This window comes from Ptiloglossa arizonensis, chromosome 9, assembly GCF_051014685.1.
Source record: "Ptiloglossa arizonensis isolate GNS036 chromosome 9, iyPtiAriz1_principal, whole genome shotgun sequence".
In the NCBI taxonomy this organism is placed as follows: Eukaryota; Metazoa; Arthropoda; class Insecta; order Hymenoptera; family Colletidae; genus Ptiloglossa; species Ptiloglossa arizonensis.
In genome coordinates this window covers 7,549,427-7,573,679 of record NC_135056.1, presented here as the reverse complement: position 1 = coordinate 7,573,679, position 24,253 = coordinate 7,549,427, and the positions used below count along the sequence as shown (strand labels likewise).

The window sequence follows — 24,253 nt, the reverse complement described above, 5'->3', positions numbered from 1 at the left end:
GGAAATCTCTTTCTCATTCGCGAGCGTGTTCGATGCTTCGCAGAGCGGTGCGTTAGAAAACATTCAACAATTCTTTATCGCAACGGAGACGCACGCCGTGACAACGGTAGTAACATATCGCGGTAGGACCTTGATTCGTTTATGTACAACTTACAACTGTTTCATATTTCTTTTTTTTTTTCTCTTTTTTTTTCGTTTGTTCGCTTAATGCTGGTACACAATATTATCCTGTCGTGGTAATAAACTGAACCTCCGTTGATAATCCGTTAACATCGTTCATATCAAATGTACTGCGTTAAATGTATATTATATACAAGCTCCTCAGTCTTGTGCGAAGCGTAAGACGATTTTCTCGGTTCTCGGCGCTTCCGCTTCGGTGACGAAACTAAGTGTTACGAATTATTTTTCGAATTCTTTTGCTGGTTTCTTTTTGCTTTTTTTTTTCGTTTTTTTTTTGTTTTTGTTTTTTTGTTTCCTCTCTTTTGTACGCGATATCGTACAGCGTATGTATGTATGTATGTATGCGTGTATGTCTGTATATGTATACGTATGTGTTGTATATCGAGCAAACGAGTCGAAGACGGTTCTTTAACGGCCTACATTCTGTTCTATTCGTATGAGCTGGGCGTGATACAAAATTCATCGTAGATTCGCTTAATGTAAAAGATTACAATTTAGGAGTTTATTGCCCGGTATCTGGCAGTTATTTGTGAACTTCCGTCCCGTCTCGGTTGTCGCTCGATCGATTCGGTTCGTTTCGTGGCTGTTCCGTTCGTAGAAACGAGACAAAGGAAAAGAAAAAGAAGAAACAAATCTCATGGGATCGAAACGACCGGTATGATACGTACGTCGAACGAAAATCGTGGATCTCCATCAACGACGAGTAATCTCTTATGACTTTGGAGTGGGTGATTCCTCTTATCGTACCAGTACCAATAATATTTCTAACGTCTAATTAATTACTTATATCGTACAAAGTCTTGTGTAACTTAGAGTAAAAACGGAGCCGTTGGTCGTAATATGCAAACAGTGTGGGTCAGCGCATCGGTGAAAGGCAAATGTATCGCAAACGAGAGGGAAAAATCGTTCTGTCGGTCGCTCGGTCGAACATAGTCAAATCGGGTAGCACGTGTAAGCGGTATAGCGTGAACGATCACCATTCCGCAACACGTCGCGATAGCCGGTTTAGACGGTGTCCTCTCGTTCCGTTTCTCGCAATTATTTTCTAACAGTGGTTCCGTACCGAAAAGAAGCTTCAACGTTAACGTTACGATCCTCCTCGAAACACGAGTATTAACTGTACAAACGAGAATTGTCCGTATGCCGTTGAATACGTGCACACAACTCGCACGCGTATCTCGGATACAAAGTACAAAGTACAACGTTGACCCTTTATTTGGCGATGTTGGCCCCATTGTTCGCCAAGTAACGTACTTCTCGTATACCTTGCGTACAAAAAGCATCGGGATTTCTCTGACTGTGTCGGTCTCTAATCGTACTATACAACACTATCTGCAAGCAACGTGTGTCCTAGACGAAACGGGCGTGGAAACTCGCGAAAAGGAGTTCCGTCCATCATTCGCCGAATAAAGGATCCGTACGTAAAAATGTTTGCTCTCAGCTCGCGAGGATTCGTTGACGCGTCGATCGTCGGGATTGGGTCCTCGTTGACGCGATTCCGATGCGAGGAAACGAAAAAGTAAAACGAAATTCTACAAAATTCGAGAAAATACGACTCGAATCGTTCGTTTCTTCCGGCGATTAAACCCGCCAGGTCATCGATTCTTTTCTTCCTCGAACCTAACGTTCGCGAAATAAACGTTGTCGAGAAAATCTGACGGGTTGTTGTTATTTTTTTCTTTTTATTTCCCCCGTTCACGTTACCACCGAACGAACGCGCCAACGAAGATCGCGATGGCGAACACGAGCACGCGTCTTGGAGAACGATCTCCGCGCCATTTTGGTCGCACGGCCGAAGAACGGGGCGCCATTATCGATTAACTTCTACACTGGGTGTACGTCGTACGCCTACCTCGAATCCAGCTACTCTCTAAGCTAATATTAATTAGGGCTACGATACTATGTACAGAAAACGCATTGCATTGGCACAGCAAATATGTGCGCCCGGACCGCCATTCGTCGTTCCGTTGCACAACCCCGTGCAATCTCAACGCACTGTATCGGTGATTACGCGCTTCTTGTCGCGTTCTTTCGATCGCCAGCTTCCTACTAGCTCGAACAGACGACGAGTTGTTCGTATCTTCACGTTGAATTTTCTTTGTTCCGAATATCGTTCGAGAGTCGCACGAGTCTCGGCGAGGCGCGAAGTCCTGGACAGATTATTAGTTCTTCGAAGTCTCGACTATCGTGGAAATTTTGAGTAACATCGGCGTATGCGATGCACGCACATACGGTAGAGATTTTTCTGCGCACGTATCGGCACCACGGTGATTATAGTATAGAAACGCAATCAGATCGGCGAGGAACCAAAATGGCAGACGTCTACCGCCATGTACGAAAGGATAATTTAACGTTTAATAAGTTTCAATTCGATATTCGCGAACAGGGAAGAGTAATTCTTTTTATTCATAAACATGGATGTAAAGAAATTTTGCCTCCTTTTTGAAATTTCTGATTGCGCCTCCGTATCGTCTTAACCTAGTATAACTTCTTTCTGGATCGATTTTTCGTGTTATTCGAGAACCCTCGAACTTACATTTTAATAGATTTCTAGTATTTGTAAAGGAAAACGTAGATATAGATTCGCTTACGATAACTAGAAGTAGATATTAGAAACAATGGAAATCGCACGAACGACCTCGTAACAAAAGCGATCGATTATTTTATCCAACTAACGCCGAGTAGAGAGAATGGGAAACTTATCCGCGAAAAACGATAATTTTAATTAAAGAAAAAATATTTCATCGTGTCGTTCCAGTGTAGTATTTACCGCGATAGATCGATCTATGCAAATACTAATTTGTTAGGCAATGTGTTCTAATATTTACATTTCTTGTCCCCTTAATCTTTAACGTAACGTAACAATTTACATAATGGTAAGATAGCCGCGATTAAACGAAGTAAATGTTAACGAACGAAGAAAGCAAAGTAGGGTGTAAGTAATCTAGGAACGCGCTTAAAATAGTTTCCGTTTAGTACGTTGCCAAGATACTAAATGCTAGTCAATTATAACGATACTTAATTCTAAACCGTTAGTCGCGTTACCATCGGTATAGATATTTTACAACCAATTCCTCGATTGTACAGTCCTGTGTACAAACCGAGCAATTTACGAAGTTAAAACACAAGTATTTCAAAAACTTCAAAAATCTCGAATAAAAATCGTAACCGATGTACGTTGTACATTTTAATTTATCGTATTAGTTTCATCGCTGTAACGGTCTTTTCGAAAAATAAATTCGCGCGCATTTAAATTTTACGCATCGATTCCGACCATCGAGGCTTCGAAGAATTCTTCGTCCATCGAGACGTTCTATTCCTTTCAAGATTTTCAAGGCTACGAAATTTCGAATATTATTCCAACCGTTCAGATTTTTCATCCAATAATTTCCACTCCTTGGTGTTATAATTTCTATTTTCACGGTACTATAAATTCCAGAAATTACTTTTGGCCGTAAAATCGTTCGATAAGTTATTCGAATCACCTTTATAGAAATTCGCGGAGAATGTTCGACCTACTGTGCGTAGCTAAGAAGTTGACCTCTAGAAGAAATTCGCGAAGAATCTTTGACCTACTGTTCGTAACTGAGAAGTTGACCTTTGAAAGAAATGGCGAATAGTATCAATTTCAATGTTTCTCCACTCGAATTTCTCTCCTCGATGCCTGTCCATGTTTTCCTTAATCACGATACTAACTTCCCCTCGATCCAAGAGTCATCTTCTCAGCTGTTTTCACTCATAGAGAAATTCGCGAAGAATCTTCGACCTACTGTTCGTAACTGAAAAGTTGACCTCTGCAAGAAATGGTGAATAGTATCAGGCAGACTGTCCACGTTCCCCTTACACACGGTACTAAATTCCCTTCGACTCTCCAAAAGTCATCTTCTTAGCTGTTTTTACTCATAAAGAAATTCGCGAAGAATCTTTAACCTACTGTTCGTAACTGAGAAGTTGACCTCTGGAAGAAATGACGAATAGTATCATGCAGGGCGTTTTTCCCCTCGAATTTCCCTACCTGGTGCTTGCCCACGTTCCCCTTACACATGGTGCTAAATTCCCCTCGACTCTCCGAGTGTCATCTTTTCAGCTCCGAGCTGTACTCGTGCTTTTCGCGGGACAGCGCGAAACAAAGGAACCGGTCGCGAACCTTCGCCACGGAATCGCTCCGTTCTCTGAAGCTGATCTCTGACATTACGTCCGAACGAATTGAAAATGTGCACGAATCGTAGATAAAGAGCGTCCCAGCACAGATGGTTCGGTTATCGAGCATCATTCTTCCGGGTCGTATCGCACGTATCAAAGTCTACGGGCGCGTTTCGTGACGCGTAACATCGACAAGTGTTAATCGTTCGATAAAAGCGCGCGGCTGGTACACGACCCCGAGCGCGAGGTTTCATTGTTCGAATGGCTGTCAAAAGGACAGCTCGACCCGTTCGTTTCCCAACTAATGCATCTGGGAACGCGATAACGCGCGAATAAATCGCCATTATCGACGCCCACGACGCGTTTGTAAGTGATTCCTCGTTATCGGTGACAACGTAACAAGATCGACATTCGAGTGATGTTAAAAAAGTAGAAGAACGATCGACTGTCGGCCACAATCGTAGCAAATTAATGGAGATTTTGTTCGTTGAGCAGCTTTGCTTCTCCACGGGGGCAATCGCGATTAACTCTCTGCGTACGGGCACTGTATCTCGTGAAATATAGCGAAACATAGTTTCTTCTTGAGCTTCATACGTCGTGTGAACTTCTCACAACACGCACGTACACACAACTTGTACGACCTAAATCTTCCTCTCTATTGCCTGTTGAATGTATCCGAGAATGTACGCGAGTGTCCGTACAAAGTACGAAGCTCGATTCCGAGGACACTTGTGAAACATCGAAGTGTAGGAAACTTTGGGTCGATTATGCGAAAATTATCCATATAGCAAACAACTGACCAAGGTCACCGTACGCGAAGCGTTAACACATCAAGAAGCGGAATATTTCGCGCGCGGGCAAATAATCCGCAGGTAGTTACACTCCTGTTTAGAAATGTCGGGACACTCGTCGAAGATGAATCTAAAACTGTTATAATTTTATCGAAGAAATTTTGATATTTTACAGGGTACAAAAGGTAAGTAGACATTGTACGGGGGGACCAGTTGGAACGAAACATTACACCTGTTTTGCAATTAGGAAAAAATTGAAATTTTCTTAAGAGGTATAAAACAATGGTTCGGATCTTCGAGAATGATACAAAAAAAGGTTACATCGGGAAAGTCCTATTATCGACGAAAATACGTCTACGGTAAGAACCATATTTCCCTCAAAAAGGTTTCCATCCCTTTTTTTGACGAAAAATACAGAACGTCCAAAGTCTTATCACCAAAGGTGTACGTATCTATACTTATAACTTAGAAACAGTGGTATTGTTAACGATACGGGTCGAGTGTAAATGTCACAGACGTATATTTAAATGACCGACGTACTCGTTGATACGAGCGACCCGACTTATTCCGTTTCTCGATGCAAACGAGTCAAGAAACGTGAGTCGCGAATCACCGCAAAGTCCGCGGGACCGTAACCGTTAGACAATGCGGAATGAAAAATTGAATCTTTTGTATCGATTAAATGTTTATTCAAATTCTTGCCCAATATCATTACGCAACGCGAGAAAGTAGAGGAGAATTTCCACCGTCATCAGAGTGGTGGGAAACAATAAAAGAAGAAACGAAAGAAAACAGTCGTTACGCACTTAAAACCGACCACTCCGGGATTAGAGGCGACAGGACTTGCACGGTTTCGCGACTAGCGTTTCAATTACTTATCGCGAGAAAACACCCGGTGCTCGTTTCCTGTTTGCTCTCGATTCACGGGGCTCGCGATAACAAAGGAACCCGTCGTTGTTTCAATTTCTCATTAGCGAAGTAAGTGTCGGGCGTTCGAACACGCGTGCAAGGGGAAACAAGTCGATCAATTGTCGCGAGGTTTCCCCACCTCTCACCCACGCCTCCCCACTACCGCCCCTCTTGGCCGTTGTTTAACCAAGCGGTCGGCGGTCTCGGCCTGTTACTGGAATGTTGCATTTACTTTACCTAATTAATGCGATCGTTATTACGTTACAGTGTCTAACCGCCACCGCGTAGACGCCCGAGTCCCATAACCGGTGGTGGTGGGGGTATACGCGCGAGTTAATCCCGCGGAAGGAGTGGGGGGAGACTTCGACTTTCAAATCCGGCATCGCGCATTGGAAACGGTCCCCGCGACCGAAATAACTCGAATACTTACGATTTATCCGAATCGTTCGAATAGTTCGGCTGTTGGCGTTCAACGGAATCTCTCGAAAGTTTCGGTTACGGTCTGGTTTCGCAGAGAACCAGCTTGCGAATTTGCAACGGAAAAGATTCTTCTCGGTTCTGGAGAACGGAAGATCCGCGCGAGCTGGGACAGTGAGACATTGGAAAATTTCGGAGTTCTCGAGAGAGCCGCGAATCTTTACCGATTTGTAAATAAACGACGCAAATTACATGTACGAATGGAAGAATCGAACGAATTGGTAACATGTAAGTTAAACCGAAGAGGGTATTTTTATGTTTGTAATAAAGTGGAAGATTGCATCGAGAATTTTTCTAGTTTGAAAATAAGGTTGGAATGTTCACGATTTCTCGGATTTGTGAATAAACGATATTTTTACGTATTCGAATAATTGAAATTAGAGGGTTCTGCAAGTTGAATCGATAAGATTTGGGTATTGTTCGGTTTGTAATAGGGTGGGGATATTGGCAGGAAATGATATAACTTTAAATTTGGAAACGGTGCTGGAGTCTTGACAATTTCTTAAACGATGAACAAACGAGCGCGTATTTACGATCGAAGAGTTTAACGAGCCAGTACAGTAAGTTAAGCCGAATGCGTTTAAACGAACACGTCTGCAATAAAGAACCGATAAATTGACAGCGTTAGCAAACTAATATTTCAAAGCGCGAAGAAGCTTCGACGACGTGTGCAGCACTGGTGTAAAATTTTTTGCAATCCAGAGTTGTATGGAGATTTTAAGAAACGATAAAAAATTCGTACGAGTACCCTGACGTTGTAATCACTGTTTATGAGCTATATACGGCTCATGAAATATTAATGTCCGATAATGCGATAGTAATTTATTCTTCGAATGCCCACTTTTACGACATACATTTAGCTCGGACGTAGAATAAATATTCCATAATTTCTACACGAATTGGCAGCTTTTCTTCAAATTACCTCGTTACACTTCCGATAATTGTGTTCCAACGTAGCTAATAATTATACCTTGAAAACTTCGGTGTAACTTACACATTTTATTTGTGAAAATTATCGACCGAAACCGTTCGGATACTTTCGATTCGAGATAACGAAATCACGATTGTTGCGAAGCAACGTGGAAACTTTCGACTTTCGCGAAAATCGAAAAACCAAGAAGCGCGCATGATTGCCGAAATGTCAGTATTTAAATGACAGGATTCAAATGAAAAGAATGGGAATGTCACGATCAGATCGGGGACATTGAGCAAAGTTTTTACACTTTGAAAAACTTGTCCCACGTTGATAAAAGTAACGTTGCGAATAAAATTGCCAGACCCTCCTTTCTGAGCTATGCTATTTGCTCAACGATTTCGAGATTGACAAGATGAACGAGCACAAGTGTTTTACATCGGTTCGATTAAATATAAAGAGAAATTTTTTCAGTAGAAAAATACCGAATCACGGAACGTTAAATTCTAACATTTAGTCGACAGTAAGATTCAAACAGTTAGAGTTTATTCTAGTTTTTCATGAAAAGTTCATTTTAATTCGGTATATGTAAAGGTATCGATTAAACAACGTGATCGAACAATTTACGGCCAAACTGAAATTTTCGATTCGGCAACCCTAACACGATCAGCGAGGATCGATCGCGTGGAAAACTAAATACATTGTAGCAAGGATAATCCTCGTTGTACTCGTTGAAACACTCTCGTACGAACTAAATTACAGAAGCGTAGTTATTGTTTTTCATTCGATCCTGTATCTTGCCACGACTAGCGAGCCAATTATGTTTGTTGTTGTTTTTTTTTTTTTACGGAGAGTACGAAACATTCGAAAGATTGAAAGGGGGGTCGAAATTAATGTTTCGATTGAATCGTAATAGTTCTTGAAAATGACGAGTGGCGATTTAAGAACCGAGAGCGGAATATTCGATTCGAAATTTTCGCGTTCTCGTTGTTTCGCGTATGGTCGGGAACCGTTCGATTTTCATCGAATCGACGCGTACAATTTCGATTCGACCCATCGCGCATACCCTGGTGCGGTTGTTAATTTTCCTGTTGCGTCACGCACGATTTCGCCGTATTTCCCTCGAACGAAGTCATCGTCCTGCTTGCGAAGAAGTACCTTAAACCTTACAGTGAACTCGATTTAAAACTGAACGCTACGAACGATAAAAATTTGCCCGCTCGTTCCGCGGAGCGTTCGAACGAAGAAAAAAAAAAAAGGAAAAAAAAAAAGAAACAGAAAAAGAAACGCGCGATTCGAAAAATCTCATTGTACTCTCTACGAGGAGTAATTATTAGTCGGTTCACGTTGCAGCGTCGACGAGGATCAGTTTTAAACGGAGCGCTATGTACATTGTCCTTATTACAATTAATTATGTTACTCTAATAAAACGTTTTTTTTTCATTTTTGTATACATACATGTACATCCATATGCCTCCACGAACCGTCTAATTTAGAAATATCATAGCGTATAACAATTCGCCAATAATATTCGTATATATGTATATATATAGATATGTATATACATATGCACATATATGTATATATATATATACGTATACATATGTATATATATATTTATATAATTTTTCATCTCGACACAAGGTACCTAAGTTGGATGCTTTTGTATAATATAAACATCGGTATTTGTAAAATATCCACCGTACCCGAAAAGTTAGTGTCAGGATCCGTTGTGTAACGCGACGGGCGCGGGTCGGCGTGGAATTTTAATTAAAAAAGATCGCGGGGCTTTCACAAAGACCGCCGAAAAAGTGTAATTAGCTGCCTCTCTTATTTAGCGCGTTCTCTTCCAGTTATATTTTATCTACGCGGATTAAAGAAAAAATATATGTATATATGTATGTATATATATATATGTATATATATATATATATATATATATTTAGTGTATATGCGTAATATGTATATTATGTATATGCAATTAATGAGAATGCAATGCGTATATATATACACATATGTATCCCGTGCACGCGTATGTATATATATAAACATTGAACGCGTATCGCTGATGTCCGCGCGACGAGTAGCGCGACGAATGAATTCTCTCGGTCTCGTTTAAACGTATTTCAACGATAAAAAACAATTTCTACCTATTTACACGACTTTCTTCTTTCGTCCAAACGGTTTCGCAGACCCCTCGCTACGCGTCCGTTTCCTCGACGGACCGTGCCCGCTTCCACGGCCATTGTAACGCGTCATTTTACGCATACTCCCTTTGTATCGACCGATTATCACTCCCGTTACGTTTACATCCCGCAATCGTTCTCCGTTCCCCACGACTCGCTCGGCGACAATAAGTGATAATCGACGGTTATTTTATTTGTAAACTCGTTTCACCGTTTCTCGGGTTCGAAGCACGTTAGAATTGGCGCGGCAGTGTTGGTTAACGTACGACCGGGTACGCGTGTCCGCGACGATACCGCTGGCTCGGAAATCGAACGAGGAGAGACCAAAGGACCAAGATTCCATCGAAAGGGAACCGAAAGAAAATCGTACCGGAGGAAATTTCCACGTCGAGCGTGGAATCTCGAACCTGGCCGCGAACCGATCCGCGATACGCTTCCATTGTCGTCGATACACCTTAATCGAAGTTAAACTCTCGGATACTTTCCACGCGTACGCGGCTATTTACACACCCGCGGACACACGTTCCACGATTCTGTATCACCGAGCTCCCGTCTCGGTGTTTACCCGAGTATCGTTCCCCGATCCACGTGCACCGGCCCTTTGTTCTCTCCTCGTCTTCCCCGCGATATCTGGGACAAACGTTGGCCGCTGCTTCTCGCAGGCACTCTATCCGCGGTTAAGCTGCAAAGGAAATACGCCCAGTAACACACTATTATACGCCGGTAAGACCGATTTACGCCATTGTCAAAGGCGTCTCGCCGAACAACGCTTAAGACCCCCTTGGCATCCCTCGGTCGAGATTCTATCGAGGATACTTTGTCGCGATGAGACTCCCGCGCAACGCTACCAAGTTTTCGCTAAGGTGTCGGATAACGCGCAGTACGAGCATTAAAGGAATACCGGTGAAAATGACTCGCGCGAGTACACTTATCGAGGTAACGTCCCCGAATCAATTACAATCCTCCGCATCGACGCGATCCGATCCCACCTCCCCCCTCGAAACGTTGTTCGATTCGTTTCTTCGTAATCGTTCGGGATCGCGTCGAACGAGCAAATCGATCAAACTCTATTCCAATTCGTTTACGCGTCGCTTCGTTTCCGTTTCGTTACGGTCGAAACGCGAACAGATTTCCCGCGCGTTGCACCGTAATTCATTCTTTTTTTCTTTTTTTTATTACTTAACCGGGGGCGCAAGACTCGTCGATAATCGAGCGACTCATTTGCAACCGCGACGTTCAGTTTTACATATTAGAAAACCTCTACAAACCCCCTCTCGGAACACTCGCCAAAACAGTTATATATCGATTTAACGCGCCCTCGGCCAAAAAATACATACTCCTCGAAGACACCGCACAAACGCGGCAATGTTTCTTTACTAATAACCGTTGCACGTGCTCCGGTTACCACGATTCTCTCTCGCTATTTACCAATACTCACAGCACGGCAATAAGTGCACAACAATACTCGTATAAGTCTTACAGAAGTCTCTCTCCCTCCCCTCTCTCTCTCTCACTTGCTCACACACTCTCTATATCTCTCTTTCTCTCTTTCGTTCGACACTCTCTTCTTCCTTTCGCGCCGGTTTCCAGCATCGTTTCCCATCCCATCGAAATATTATAAACGAAACGCATAACGTGAGGCACTTGCCACGCATTTCCCCCGTTTTTCCGTTATAGATCAGAAATTTTCCAACAATTAACATACGGAAGGCACGCCCCTCGTCCCTGTGCGAACGCTCGAGAACGTTCCACCCCCTCCTCGGGCGAAGTTAAACGTTCCTCGAACTCGCCCCTTCGAAACCTTCTTCGCGCGACTTTCGAAACCTTCCGTTCGACGTCGATCATTCCAGAGCACGGATGGTCACTGTTGCTCGCCAGCTCGAGACACATCGCCCCGGGTTTGAGGAACGACAGTTTGAGGAACGACAGCCCCCGAGGTCTCGGCGGTGGCACGTTCTCGTCCTCGTTCGTTGAATCACCGCGGTCCTAAGCACCTAAGCAGACCACTGCTGCGAACACAGTCTTCCTCCCGATCGTATCACATTGCGCAACTACGAGTCGATCCTTTGTCCCGTCGTCCGTTGTTGCTCGTTTCGTTTCGCCCCCTTGGTCGCCCCGTGAGCGGGCTTGGGGGTAGGTAGGTAGGTAGACAGATGTATGTGTATATATATATATTTATATATATATATCCCTCCATTGCCGTACTGCTGAGAAACGGAAAGGAAGAACCCGAGGGAACCCGGGTCGGGTTCTGCGCGAAATTCACTGCCCCCCGTGTCTGTTTCCGAGTGTCTTCTTCGGATGACGATGTCACGTTCAACGGGGGACAGAAGGAGGGGTACGCGGTTTAAAAAAATAATTCAAAGTTCGCGCGTCTCTGTTACGGTCGAACGACGACGCGATAAGTAATCCTTCTTCCAGGGGGAACCATCGCGGTTCGAGAATTTCAGGGTACACTTGACCAGAACGGGGTTATGCTCCTCGCTCCGTGGTTACTCTCGACGTGAATCTCATCCCCCGCGACGAACAATGTTCATCCTCGTTACGAAGGATGTTCCTCGCGAAACGAAATTTCGAGTCGTCTCGACGCTCCTCGGTGTCCGTAATCGTCGTTTTCTCGTCGAGAGGCTCCGCGTGGATCTCGCGTTTCACCCCATCGTCGATCCAGCCGTGTATCCTTCGCTTGAGTCCGAGCGTGAACACCCGGTGTCACTTGCGCGCCGCTTCGTACGTCAGTCCGCGCCGGAAGAACATCGAGCTGGCGGCGATACGTTTCTTGCGGTAGCTCGAGCTCCTGAAGAAACGATCGTCACCGTCGGCCATCGAACGGGACCTTGGAGGCGGGCTGCGTCTGGTATCGCACTGGCTGGCCACGTACATGATCATGTCGTTGAAGTTCGGCAGGAATTGGGGATTGAACAACGACAGGATCCTCTCGTTCAGTTCCCTGGGATCGCGTGTGGGCACCATGTACTGGTCACGGTGGTTGTTGGTCGTCTCGCGATTGAAGTCGGCGATCATACGTCGATGATGGCCGCGACACAGATCGTCGAGACTGTTCGCGCTGCTGCTGCTGTAGTCGTTGGTCGGCTCGGTCAACGCGGTCTCGGTGTACTCGCGGTTACCCTGGTAGACGTCGTAGCGTCGTCTGTGATCGGTGATCCTGGACACCGATCGCGCGTCGTATGCCGTCTCCCTGGACGCGGCGAGGAACTCCATGGACCTCCTCTGGTCGTTGGCCACCGTCTCGTAGGCGTCCTCGTCGTGTCCGTTTGGGCAACGCTCGACCGCGTACTCGCGTCTCGTCGTCTCGTCGTCGTTCCCGTCCGGGTCGTCGTCGTCGTCGTCGTCGTCGTTGCGACCGTCCGATTCCGCGAGATCGGAGAAAGAGGAGGAAGATGAGCCGGAACCCGTCGGGTCCTGCGGCAAGCCTCAGACGGCTCTGTGTCGTCTTCTGTATCATATGTACGTCTTCTTCACCTTCTGCACCGGCTTGTTCTCCGCTGAGGAGTTCGCGTTCTTCCCGTTCGGGTTCTTAGGCGGGACGTTCAGCACCAGGTTGATCGATTTGTTGTTGAAGCCCGGGGACTCGGAGCTCTCGGTCAGTCGGTTCAGCTGCTGGCGTTGCTCGGACGGTTCTGGGTACGGTGCACCGCGCAACCTCTGCGAGAACCAAAACCCGGAAGCGAATCCGGCCACCAGCGAGAAGAAACAGGTCCCGATCAGCGCGCCGGTCAGCGTCTGAGCAGAGTATACCACCGGTGTCGCGATCACGTCTGCAACGAAAGCTGAATGAGTATCGTAGGTGACACGGTACGACGACTTATTGCTTCTTGCGGATGGGGACTTATTTTTCAGTTTCTTTTTTTTTTTGGGCAGTTTTGCAAAGAAATAGGGGGATCGGATGGGATATCTCGGGAACGGGATACGAGAGTACACGAGCTACGATATTCTCGAGCAGGACCACCTCGCGCGTTCAAAGATGGCCGATCGATTGGGCGGCGTTCGGATCGGTCGGCCGAGAGCGAATCTACCTTTCGACGTTTGCGTTCGTAGGTTCGACGAGTGTCACGAAATAATCGAAAGCTATTTACGATCCACCGTGTCGCAGGAACATTTATCACGGGATAGCTCGAAGATGGCTGAATTACGTCGTCTATCATACGGAGTCGAGACGTTTGCCTCTGAGAGGTGCACGGGGTGTCCCAATCATCACCGGTCGATTTGAATTACGCGCTATTTTTAAAACGCCATACCGATTAACCTGAAACTTGGCATACGTTGTATAGATAGATGGGAAATTAATCGTGGAAAAGTACACGGTGAAAGAACGCGTGTGAATTGTTCAGACGTATTACGAAAAATCGCGATCTTTAACGTTAAAGTTTCGGGAATCTTCGTAATCATTTCCCTCGAAATCATGTGCTGGCGAAGAGCACTGTGAATAAACAAAATTGTCGCATACGGGGGAAAATCCACGACAGGTTGAACAATTACCAATACATCCAAAGCGAGTCATTGTTTGGTGCGGTTTTTGGTCAAAAGGCGCGACTGAGCCATTTTTCTTCGAAAATGATGATGGCCAAGTGGTTACTGTGGGAAACACTATCGCGACACGTTGACTGGCTATTTCTGGCATCAATTGGAAGGTCTTGACTTGGCCGATATTTGGTTTCAGCAAGATGGTGCTCATTGCCATACAGCGAATAAAACAATAGCACTTTTGCAAACAAAGTTTCTGCAACGCGTAATTTCTCAAAGAGGTGATGTCAATTGGCCATCAAAATCATGCGATTTGACACCTTTGGAATTTTTTCTTTGAAGTCATGTCAAAGGTAAGATTTATGTCGACAATCCAGAGACAATTCTATAGCTGAAAGACAACATCGAACTTGTCATTGGTGAAATTGATCCGAGTTTGTGCAAAAACGTCGTGAAGAATTTTTGGAAAAGATTGGTGGTCTGTAAGAAAAAGCCGAGGCGACCATTTGGAAGATATCTTGTTCCATTATTAACTCCCAAGTTTGTACTTTTAAATAAAAAAAAAAAATATCAAGATCACTTAAACCGTTTGAGTTTTATTCAAAAAATAAATCGACCGGTGATGATTGGGACATCCTTTATTCGATGGCGGGTGTACCCCTCTGTTGCAAACTGCACGCTACTCGTGAGATCTTTTTGCAACGCTTTAAAATCACTTTGCATACTGTTTCAATTTCTTTATTTTTTTTCTTGCAACAAGTCGTATTCGTTGTACCGAGCGGTTACTGTTACTGCACGGTGTCCTGCAGAGTGTGGCATTATCGAGCAATTTTTTACGAAATAGTGAATCGAAAGAATTAATTTGTTGGATATCGAATTGATTGGACCGAAGTGTACATCTCTCTTACAGTTCACGTTTGTGTTTACAAACGCAATGCACAGAGCAGCGCAGTTTCGTTCTCGAAGTAAGACGTTTCTTTAACACAATCTCAATGTTGAACAGATACTTGACACCACTCGACTTTTATTCACAGAATCGCGTCAAATAGGTTATCCAACCATGGAACATTTATAGAAGACCATAATTGCATTTCTGATTCTACGTAGAAACGCGAGCACGTTAGAAAGAGTTTGAAGCAATCCGATTTCGTCCATTGAATATTTTTTACTTTCATTATTTCCATTGAGTATCGATCTCGTGTATATCGTCTTATCGAAATATTTGTCTCATTTCGCGTTTATAAAAGTGTAGAACGGAGTACAATGGATGTACACTGAGGCCCACCGAGTCATCGCCCTAGAATTAAAGCGCGCGAACGCGGTACGTTTTCGAGATCGATTTTCTCAAAAACGAAGCGTTCTTTCCAAAAATATCATTCCTCATTTTCGATCTATTTCTTCGTACTCTAGCTCCTGAATGCATTTACCTTTACAAAATTACCCTCTGCTCGACAGTACTACACTTTCCAGGACACTCGTTTCAACCACCGTCCAATAAACGTGGCAGGGGGCATTCTAACGAAAGTTTGCGCGAAGGTACGCACTCGGGAGGTCCTGCTCTCGACAAAGCAAGTCTCTGTGGTCGTCGATGTGACCGAAACACTGTTCTACCTCGCCGTGAAGCAGCGAGCGGGAAGTTTGACGAGGTTGCGTTTTCTGTATCCGGTCGATTGAGATTGTGCAGCTTGGCGCGTTATTAACGTTTCCATTAATGTCGATTGGTTTTTTCGCCGGCGGTGGCGATGCATATTTATACATTTATGCCGGGACGTTGTTTCCTCTCGGTATCTGCGAATACATTAACGCGTTAAACGCCACACGGTGGGTCCCTGGGGATCGTTGCTCCGAAGTAACAACGATTCTCCGAAGCGTTCACAAGACACGAGCTCTAACACTGTTGAACCGTCAAACGGCGTTACACTCGTTGGTGATACTATAATACAACAAATACATGGACAAATTAGCGAACGTTTCAATTTTTTACGCTACTGTTCGTACAAATGACCGGGAACAAAACCGTCGTGGCGTTTAACGCGTTGAAACGCGATTGTCGATCGATATGTCCCTGGTAGCGGTACTCGGGGTACCGAATACCGCCCGAATACGGTCCCGTCGTTCATCCGTGGACTCCTGCACGACTGATCGCCACCTTCTTTTCTCAAAGTTCGTGTCGACGTGCAGCGTTCACGCGTTGCGGTCGGTTAGCAGCGCGTTGAAAACCGTATCAGGAAATTGGACCGCTCGCGGAGGATCGCTGGGACGAGTCCACGAGAGCGGAACCGCTCGTATTCGCGATCCTCTCGAAAGGTACAATTTCATGGTCCGCGTTTATCCGTAGCTGTCCGGTCCGCGTAACCGCATGCACAGGTTTTACCGGGTCCTTGTTCTACTACTTGGGCGTACTTTCGATAAAACCAGGTGGCTAGGGGGCGGTGGTGTTGAGGGGGGTGGGGGGTGGTTGGTTGGACACGAACAGCGGTGCAACTAGTTACAAACAACAGGGGGTGAGTACGGTGCACAAAGTTAGGACACACTGTATACGTTAACGTACGAGGAGAGTTGCGACTGTGAACGAATAAAACCAGCTTGAACCTTGAGGTAAAAACGGGCGACAGGAGTACGTGAATTTTTATGTGGGTGTGTGCGTGCGTGCGTGCGTGCGTGTGTATGTTTATGTTTCGAAGCATGGTATCTTTCGTTTTTGAAGGGCTGGTGGTGGTGGATCGTGATCGAGAACCAATGAACAGTGAAACAGAGAAAAGATAATGTATAAATCGTGAACGCGCGATGTGGGTGGACCATCGGGATATTGCGCAAATGATTACCTTGAGGCTCGTTAGCTCGTGGCTGCGTACGACCGTACTGATTTTCTCGATCCAGCTCGATGACGATTTCATTGTCCCGTTCATCGGGTTGCTCGCCTCGCCCGATTTCGGGCGGAACCGCTGGTTGGACGGGCTTCGCCATCTCTGAAGCAACATTTCACCAATTTGATGATGGGGGACACTGATGGCAGTCGGGTTCAAGGTAAAACATGATCCCCGGAACGTAATGTAAATGATGCAACGTTGTTCGGTATCGTTTCGTCGATAACCGACGGCAACGGATCAAAACAATTGTTACATGCGACTGAAAAACACGGATTCGCAGAAGCCGTGCAAACACCGGTGTTCAACTCGTTAGGGTGATTGCAGGACTTCTGAGAAACTAAGTATGATATTAGCAAGTGCATTGTTTAAGAACAATTCACGGAACATCCAGGGCTGCCAGACGACTTTTTTTTTCGTACGTTCGATTGAATATGTTCGTTTTCGACGATTTTCAACGAGCCACGCGAAATAATCCGATTTGATTTTACAAAATGCCAGTATCGGCGAACAAACGCAGAAAATTTTGACGTCGACGGTATCCAAGCGTTAATTCTCTGTTGAATTATTCGTTCGATCGGAAATCTAATAAAAGGATTCACAGAACGATGCTCTGTGTTATTGTTCACTTTGTATATTAATTATTCGCGAACGTACAAATGATCAAGAATAAGTTCCATTCTCCAAAGGTAAAATAAAATTCATGCAGTGGAGGACCAAGAGAGAAACTTGAGAGAAAAGTGATAAAGTCGGTATAGAAAAATATTTACCTCTACGCGAAAAGACTTTTGGTAATAAAGTGGCGTTAGTAGATTTGTTCTCTTTTAGTACGCGTAACCCGAGATCAAATTTTCGATCTGGCAACCCTAAGAACACCACAGTGTTGTTGGTTACTGTCAAAACCACTGTTAACACGTTCACGCTGATACGTGCCACGAATGACACGTGTTTCAATTTTTCTTACGACTATCAAAGTCCATCGATGGTACACATTGGCCGTAACGAACGAAAAATTATGTTCGAGTAATTAGCGAATATTTCTCACAGCTATCGATAATATAGAATCGAATAGAATCGTATAGAAACGAAAGACAATCGTTACCGCCAACGTGTATTAACCGTGGAACGTTCCAAGACGATGACTCTGATTAACACTAGATTTACCAACCAGTCAGAATGGTTCAACTGCTTTCACAATGAAATTTGCTTTAAATTTCATAGCATGTTCTACAAAGACGTTGTCATTTTCTTCTATTCTACACATGTGGTCGAATTTAAAAAATTCCTCCTCATCGATTGGTTTCTTTTGAGGTACACACGAGGTATATATTAATATTCCGTAATCCGTCGGTAGTTCTAGTGTTAATGCGAGGTACACCGTGTCGAACGTGATTTTTCATCGGCATTTCCCCATTGTAAAGCCGCGATTTACGGCGTGAACGTGTCAATATCGATGTGCTCGCGCAGATCGGTTAGTTACACGAAAACGATGTATTCCCTCGTGTTAAAGACAATGTTGTCGATTTGGTTGTTAATAAGGAGACCACAAGGATCTTGTAAGCCTGCTGGTATTCGCTACCGAGAAAAACCACCACGGCTTCGATGACAACGCGGAAAATGTCACGCGCGTGGATGCGAGTTTGTGAACGCGCAAAGTAGACAGAAGGAGGCCGTTAGCAGTGCGAGATCATGATCGAGGTATGTAAGGAGCGTTAGTATGGGTGATGGTGAAAGGGTAAAACGCTTTGCAACTAATTCTAAGTAGCCGTCACGGTCAACGAACGAAGGGAGACATCGGATACGGCGATGAGATACATAATAATGCGCCTCCACTGATTTTGCAGTTGCGTAGTTGTGGCACACGGATCTCTATCGCTGAAAATTTCAGGGTTAGGTCAGGATTCACGATTCTGGTTTCGATTATGAAATCGGTGATTTCAATGCCCGTTGAGCTACCCTTGGCGCCGTGATGGAATTTAACGAACGCTGCCACTTGAATTTTTCGCCAGGAAATAGGTAGCCATAGTTTTCCAAAGTGGTGTAACTTTTATGATTTCGAGATCGATTCTCGGGTGATCTACAAGGTTTTTTGAGTAGAGATTTTACAGGAGAGGATTCGAGGAACAGTATACGGTTTTTTAAACAAATAGTTTCGGGGTCGAAGTAGCATCCAAGTCAGAGTTTTGAACCCCTGCTGAAATATTTTTAGTGGAATTTAATTTATATAAATTATATAAAAGGAATAATTTATATAAATGTGTTATCATTTTCAGATCGATTCTCGGGTGATCTATAAGGTTTTTTTAGTAGAGATTTTACAGGAGAGGATTTAAGGAACAGTATACGGTTTTTTAAACAAATAGTTTCGGGGTAGAAGTAGCATCCAAGTCAGAGTTTTGAACCCCTGCTGAAATAGTTTTAACGGAATTTAATTTATATAAATTATATAAAAGGAATAATTTATATAAATGTGTTATCATTTTCAGATCGATTCTCGGGTGATCTGTAAGGTTTTTTGAGTAGAGATTTTACAGGAGAGGATTTAAGGAACAGTATACGGTTTTTTAAACAAATAGTTTCGGGGTCGAAGTAGCATCCAAGTCAGAGTTTTGAACCACTGCTGAAATAGTTTTAACGGAATTTAATTTATAATATTCGCTGAATTTTTCTCTACAAAATGTATATAAAAGTGTAATTTATCATTTTCGGATAGATTCTTGGATTATTTACAAAATCTTTGATATATCGATTAAACGGGAAAAGATTCGTGGAGTAGGGATATATTGTTTTTAAAAATAGGTACTCTTTGATGTTGAAGTAAAACCAAAATATGTCGAGGTGCGCCTCGCCTTTTATGCACTCATGTGCCTCTTATTTTTTTTAATTTTTATATCCTATATCTGTACCCTTAATCTTACCTAATAATTCTACATAGTTTGTTTTCGTAGGAGTGGCATAATTATAATCGTACCGGCCGTTACAAGCATTTTCCTTTTAAAGATTCTACATATATTAAAATGTTTCTCTTTTAAGTCTTCTGCTTTAGCAGCAACAGTATTTATCGTTAGACACTACTAATTATACCATTTTATTATTCTATTTTCATTTCTTTATTTCCATCTATTCTTCTACTCTTTGTTTTATCACGTGATGCAATTTTGTTTGCAATTTTCTCTTCTTCTGTTCTTATATACAATTTTCATATAATACAATATCGTACAAAATATAATTTTGTCTTTTACTCGATAGAAAAATTCTTTTCAACTACAATTTTACTGCAATAAAAACACATTATTATCACCATCATCCTTATTATCGTACCTTTAAACCCAGAACAGGGTCTAAACGTTCGATAAAAATGCTTGCAACGACTACCGAGATTATGTTTCTCCGTTCGTAATGTTTCTCGCTGCAACGATAAAGCAACCACGGTATGTTAATATAAACAGAAAGAAGCGTTTCTAACGTTTCCGTGAATCTTTCAACTCGATCGGTTCCAAGGAAAGGAGAATGTTAATATTCAGTCGGTAGAGGGAGGAAGACTCAAGTTCTACTTGTTCGTTAAGCAAAGCGTTGTAACAGGCAGCCTAGAAACTACGTTGTAAATACCATCTACCATTGTTGAACGAAATAATAAAGGAAAAATTTGCACCGTCGTGATCCCGTGAAATTTAACATACGACTCGAACTATACATAACTGCGTTCCTTCACGATAGACACGATCGCGTTTAAATTATCTCGGTCTTGTTTACCGTCCTATACAGCGCTATCTCGCCAATTTATTTTCCAATCGATCGCTAATGTTGAAACGTGTCATCGTTTTTTTGATTTCTCTCTCTCTCTCTCTCTCTCTTTAAAAACTTGAACCGAACGTTGTGCCAATTTGCAACGTTCGAGAACTCTTCTCATACATTCCACATACCGCGTGGTATCTATTTTATGGCAAACACCTCGTACGGGGAATTTCAATGTGTGACGGGTTCGGCGAGATCTCCGCAAACCAGCTGCGGAAAAATCCAAAGAACCGTACGTCGTACCGGTTCCGTGCGACTAATGCTTGTTAGTCGGCCAACCTGTGCCCATGATAAGGTGCACAGCGGAATAGGTTCTGTACAGTTAGAAATTATTCCGCTACGGGTTTATCGAGGCACGTCTGCGGCCGTAGAAAATTATACGTGTCTCGGTGATAAGCGCGCCACGTTCTTGCGTTTCCCGGCGAAACGCGGGGGAATCGTGCACACTTTCCGCAAGCGGTGTCTTCCTCTTAGGAAATCGATCTCTCGTCGTACACTACCGGTAAGAAGTTTCTATGGTGTTATTCGTATTTCGCGGGACAACGCGCGACGAACCGTGGACAACGTACGAAACTGTGCGAAAATGGCGGACGAATGAGTCCCGGAAGTCACGGTTTGGCGACGACGCGACTTTCGATCGATACGCGTTACGTACGATCTTGGAAAAGTTCTTGCACGGTGCAGGTTACGTATTAAGGAAACGCTTGACCACGGGTTTTTTTCGAGGTTACGCGATCAGGGGTTTCAGATTCGTCGACGTAAGTGTTTCGATGTTTTCGACTCGTTAGTTTTGGTAAACAATTGGTAACAAACGGAGGAAAAAGTATTTGGTCCATTCGAGGAGGACGGACATATGTGTACGCGATTAGAAATTATGATATTGTATTATACTGAATATATTGGGTTCGGAAAGTCATTTCGTTTTCCAAAATGGAGAATATGTGATTTAATAAAATGCTTGTACGCTCTGAAAAAATCGTGTTCCATTTTCACCAAAAAAAATGAAATGACTTTACGAACAACTTGATAATTTTATCGTAAATCGGGTGTTGAAATAGTTATGGAATGTTTTCAATAGGTTTCTTTAAGTATTTACGTGGGTGAAATAAAACAGTTTTCGAAGGATTGTCGTCAATTTATACAAAACGAAAATAAATATTCCGGAATTGTTGGGGGACAGGTATTTTGTACATTGAAAATACTGTTAACGATAAAAAAAGCTGTATATAGAAATTTATAATATACTTTTTTGAGTAACAAACACAAGTTCTAACGGAATTAAACAAAATAAATGTTAACCGTTCGATCACTGATCGAAGCTCTTCTAAAGTCTCAATTTTGTATTAATAATCGACATATTTAAGCAATATTTATCGCGCTAATTTTTTAATACTTTTTACGTACAAGGTTCCTTTGATTAACACGATATTTTCTTGTAGGAGTTACGAATTGTTTCGAAAAAAGACCTCGAGATAGTCAAAAGTGTTAAAATGTTTGCATGGGCGGACAATCTCGAACTTTCAAAGTACAAAACAATGATTGCTATTTATTTTCAAAACTTTGATAGCTTTTAACGGACGACTGCACTCTAGGGGAATTTCTCCAACTATATATCGTTGAAAGCTGAAGTTATCTATCTCGCTTCTAATCGAGTTTCCTCGTGGCGTTGTGTCTTAGGAAGTATGACACTCTCGCGTGAATCACGCTCACTCCTCTGTGTTACGAAAAACGAGTAAAAATCGATCTCTTCGTTTCCCAACAGTACATACAAGATCACCAGAAAACGTAGAAACCTCGAAAGTCGAAACTTTACCAAAATCTATATTTAGAACGTATCCTAATTAAAAAACAACACACTCGAACAAGAATATCAAAACTCTGAATATCACTGGACAAAAAGAAAAGCGTGTATCAACGAAACGAAAAAATATCGTGTGATCTAGTTGTGTCGATTACAATTTTCTAAATTACCACCTCCTTGATACTTATAACGAAACTTTTGAACAGTAGTGTATATGAGATCACCAGAAAACATAGAAACCTTTTCGAAAATCGAAACTTTACCAAAATCCATATTTAGAACGTATCCTAATTAAAAAACAACACACTCGAACAAGAATATCAAAACTCTGAATATCACTGGACAAAAAGAAAAGCGTATGTCAACGAAACGAAAAAATATCGTGTCATTTGTTCCTGTCGGTTAAAGTTTTCTAAATTACCACCTCCTTGAGACTTATAACGAAACTTTTGAACGGTAGTGTATACGAGATCATCAGAAAATCGAAACGTTACCAAAATCCATATTTAGAACGTATTCTAATTAAAAAACAACACACTCGAACAAGAATATCGAAACTCTGAACATGACTGGACAAAAAGAAAAACGTATGTCAACGAAACGAAAAAATATCGTGTCATCTGTTCCTGTCGGTTAAAGTTCTCCAAATTACCACCTCTTTGATACTTGTAACGAAACTTTTGAACGGTAGTGTATACGCAAGAAACCGAATCTCCGATACGCGCGTGTGTACATGTCTCGTATTAATTAGTATGCGCGAGATCTTCCTGCCGTGGCCGAAGAGAAAGAAAGAAAGGAGAGAAAAAAAGGAAAAGAAAAAATAACAAGCCCTGTACAATGTTTCAGCCAATTAATTAGCTGTCAAGAGTCGTGGAACGAGGAACACTGGTTGCAGCTGATCGCGATACGGATCTACCTCGTTTACTTAATATACATTTATGATCCTTTAGTCATCCTAATTGCGCCAGGCGGGTCTATCGGCTCGCTAATAAACAATGCACGCTCGCTCGTGGTTTTTAATTGTATCGGCCATTGGAAACGGAATGCAACTTTTCAACGAAACAATCCCGAGTGTTGCTTTCGCAACGTATTTACAACCGTACACTCTCGGATAGCAGCGCGGCTCGGCTCGGCGCGGCACATTTTTTCGCGAATAATTAAGCAGCTGCTCGCGACTATCGAGCGTCGAAAAACCCATTACGGCTGATTAAAATTAATTGGCCGGCCCCGCGATACCGATCTCGCCGGTTAATCCGTTTTGCGCGGATTTAATAACGGGCGCCGTTAGCTCGCAACAAGTACGACTCGTTACGTCGTGGCTCGCCACTCGACTTTCATCTTGACGCGTACGACACTGTAACCGAAGGATGCTTCTTAAGGCGATACGTTCGAAGTTATGTGTAATAACGCTGAGTACCTTAAGAGGCAACTTTCTTCCGCGATGGCCGCGTAAGCGCGGGCAACTTTCAGCGAAACCGGCTTTTCGTGCAATTCCGTCTCGTGGATAATTCATGCGGCCAATAAAAGAGCGGTGGATCAAAACTTGCTCTCGTCGCTCGAACGCGTTTTACATCGGCGTGCATCGATATCGTAACACGTAGCTGGTTGCGACAATCGATCGGGAACATTCCACTGTTCGATCGTTGGCTTTTCTCAAGGTTTCAGGCTAATCGCTACGAATCTGTGCCGCATAGGTCGAATTTGAAATT

The 24,253-nt window shown here is 43.3% G+C and overlaps 2 protein-coding genes across 4 annotated transcripts in view; both read right to left on the bottom strand.

The window, feature by feature from the left end:
• Positions 1 to 9,404: 9,404 nt before the first annotated feature.
• On the bottom strand, positions 9,405 to 12,883 carry LOC143150924 (uncharacterized). The gene has a single exon (XM_076319524.1). The coding sequence runs from the start codon at positions 12,816 to 12,818 to the stop codon at positions 12,309 to 12,311; it is 510 nt and encodes a 169-aa protein (XP_076175639.1). The 5' UTR covers positions 12,819 to 12,883; the 3' UTR covers positions 9,405 to 12,308.
• A 175-nt stretch (positions 12,884 to 13,058) lies between these two features.
• LOC143150923 (semaphorin-1A) overlaps positions 13,059 to 24,253 on the bottom strand; it is a 715,101-nt gene continuing 703,906 nt past the window's right edge. For 2 of the 3 annotated variants that reach the window (XM_076319521.1, XM_076319522.1), the window contains exons 14-15: positions 16,907 to 17,050; positions 13,059 to 13,375 (exon numbers count right to left, since the gene is read on the bottom strand). In XM_076319521.1, the coding sequence (XP_076175636.1) occupies positions 13,059 to 13,375; positions 16,907 to 17,050 (461 nt within the window). The remainder of the gene's footprint in view (positions 13,376 to 16,906; positions 17,051 to 24,253) is intronic. The other variant, XM_076319523.1, reaches the window with a different exon arrangement.

Bases quoted from the DNA above. Each gene is read 5' to 3' on its own strand.
- LOC143150924 (XM_076319524.1), bottom strand. From the start codon at position 12,818: ATGGAGTTCCTCGCCGCGTCCAGGGAGACGGCATACGACGCGCGATCG.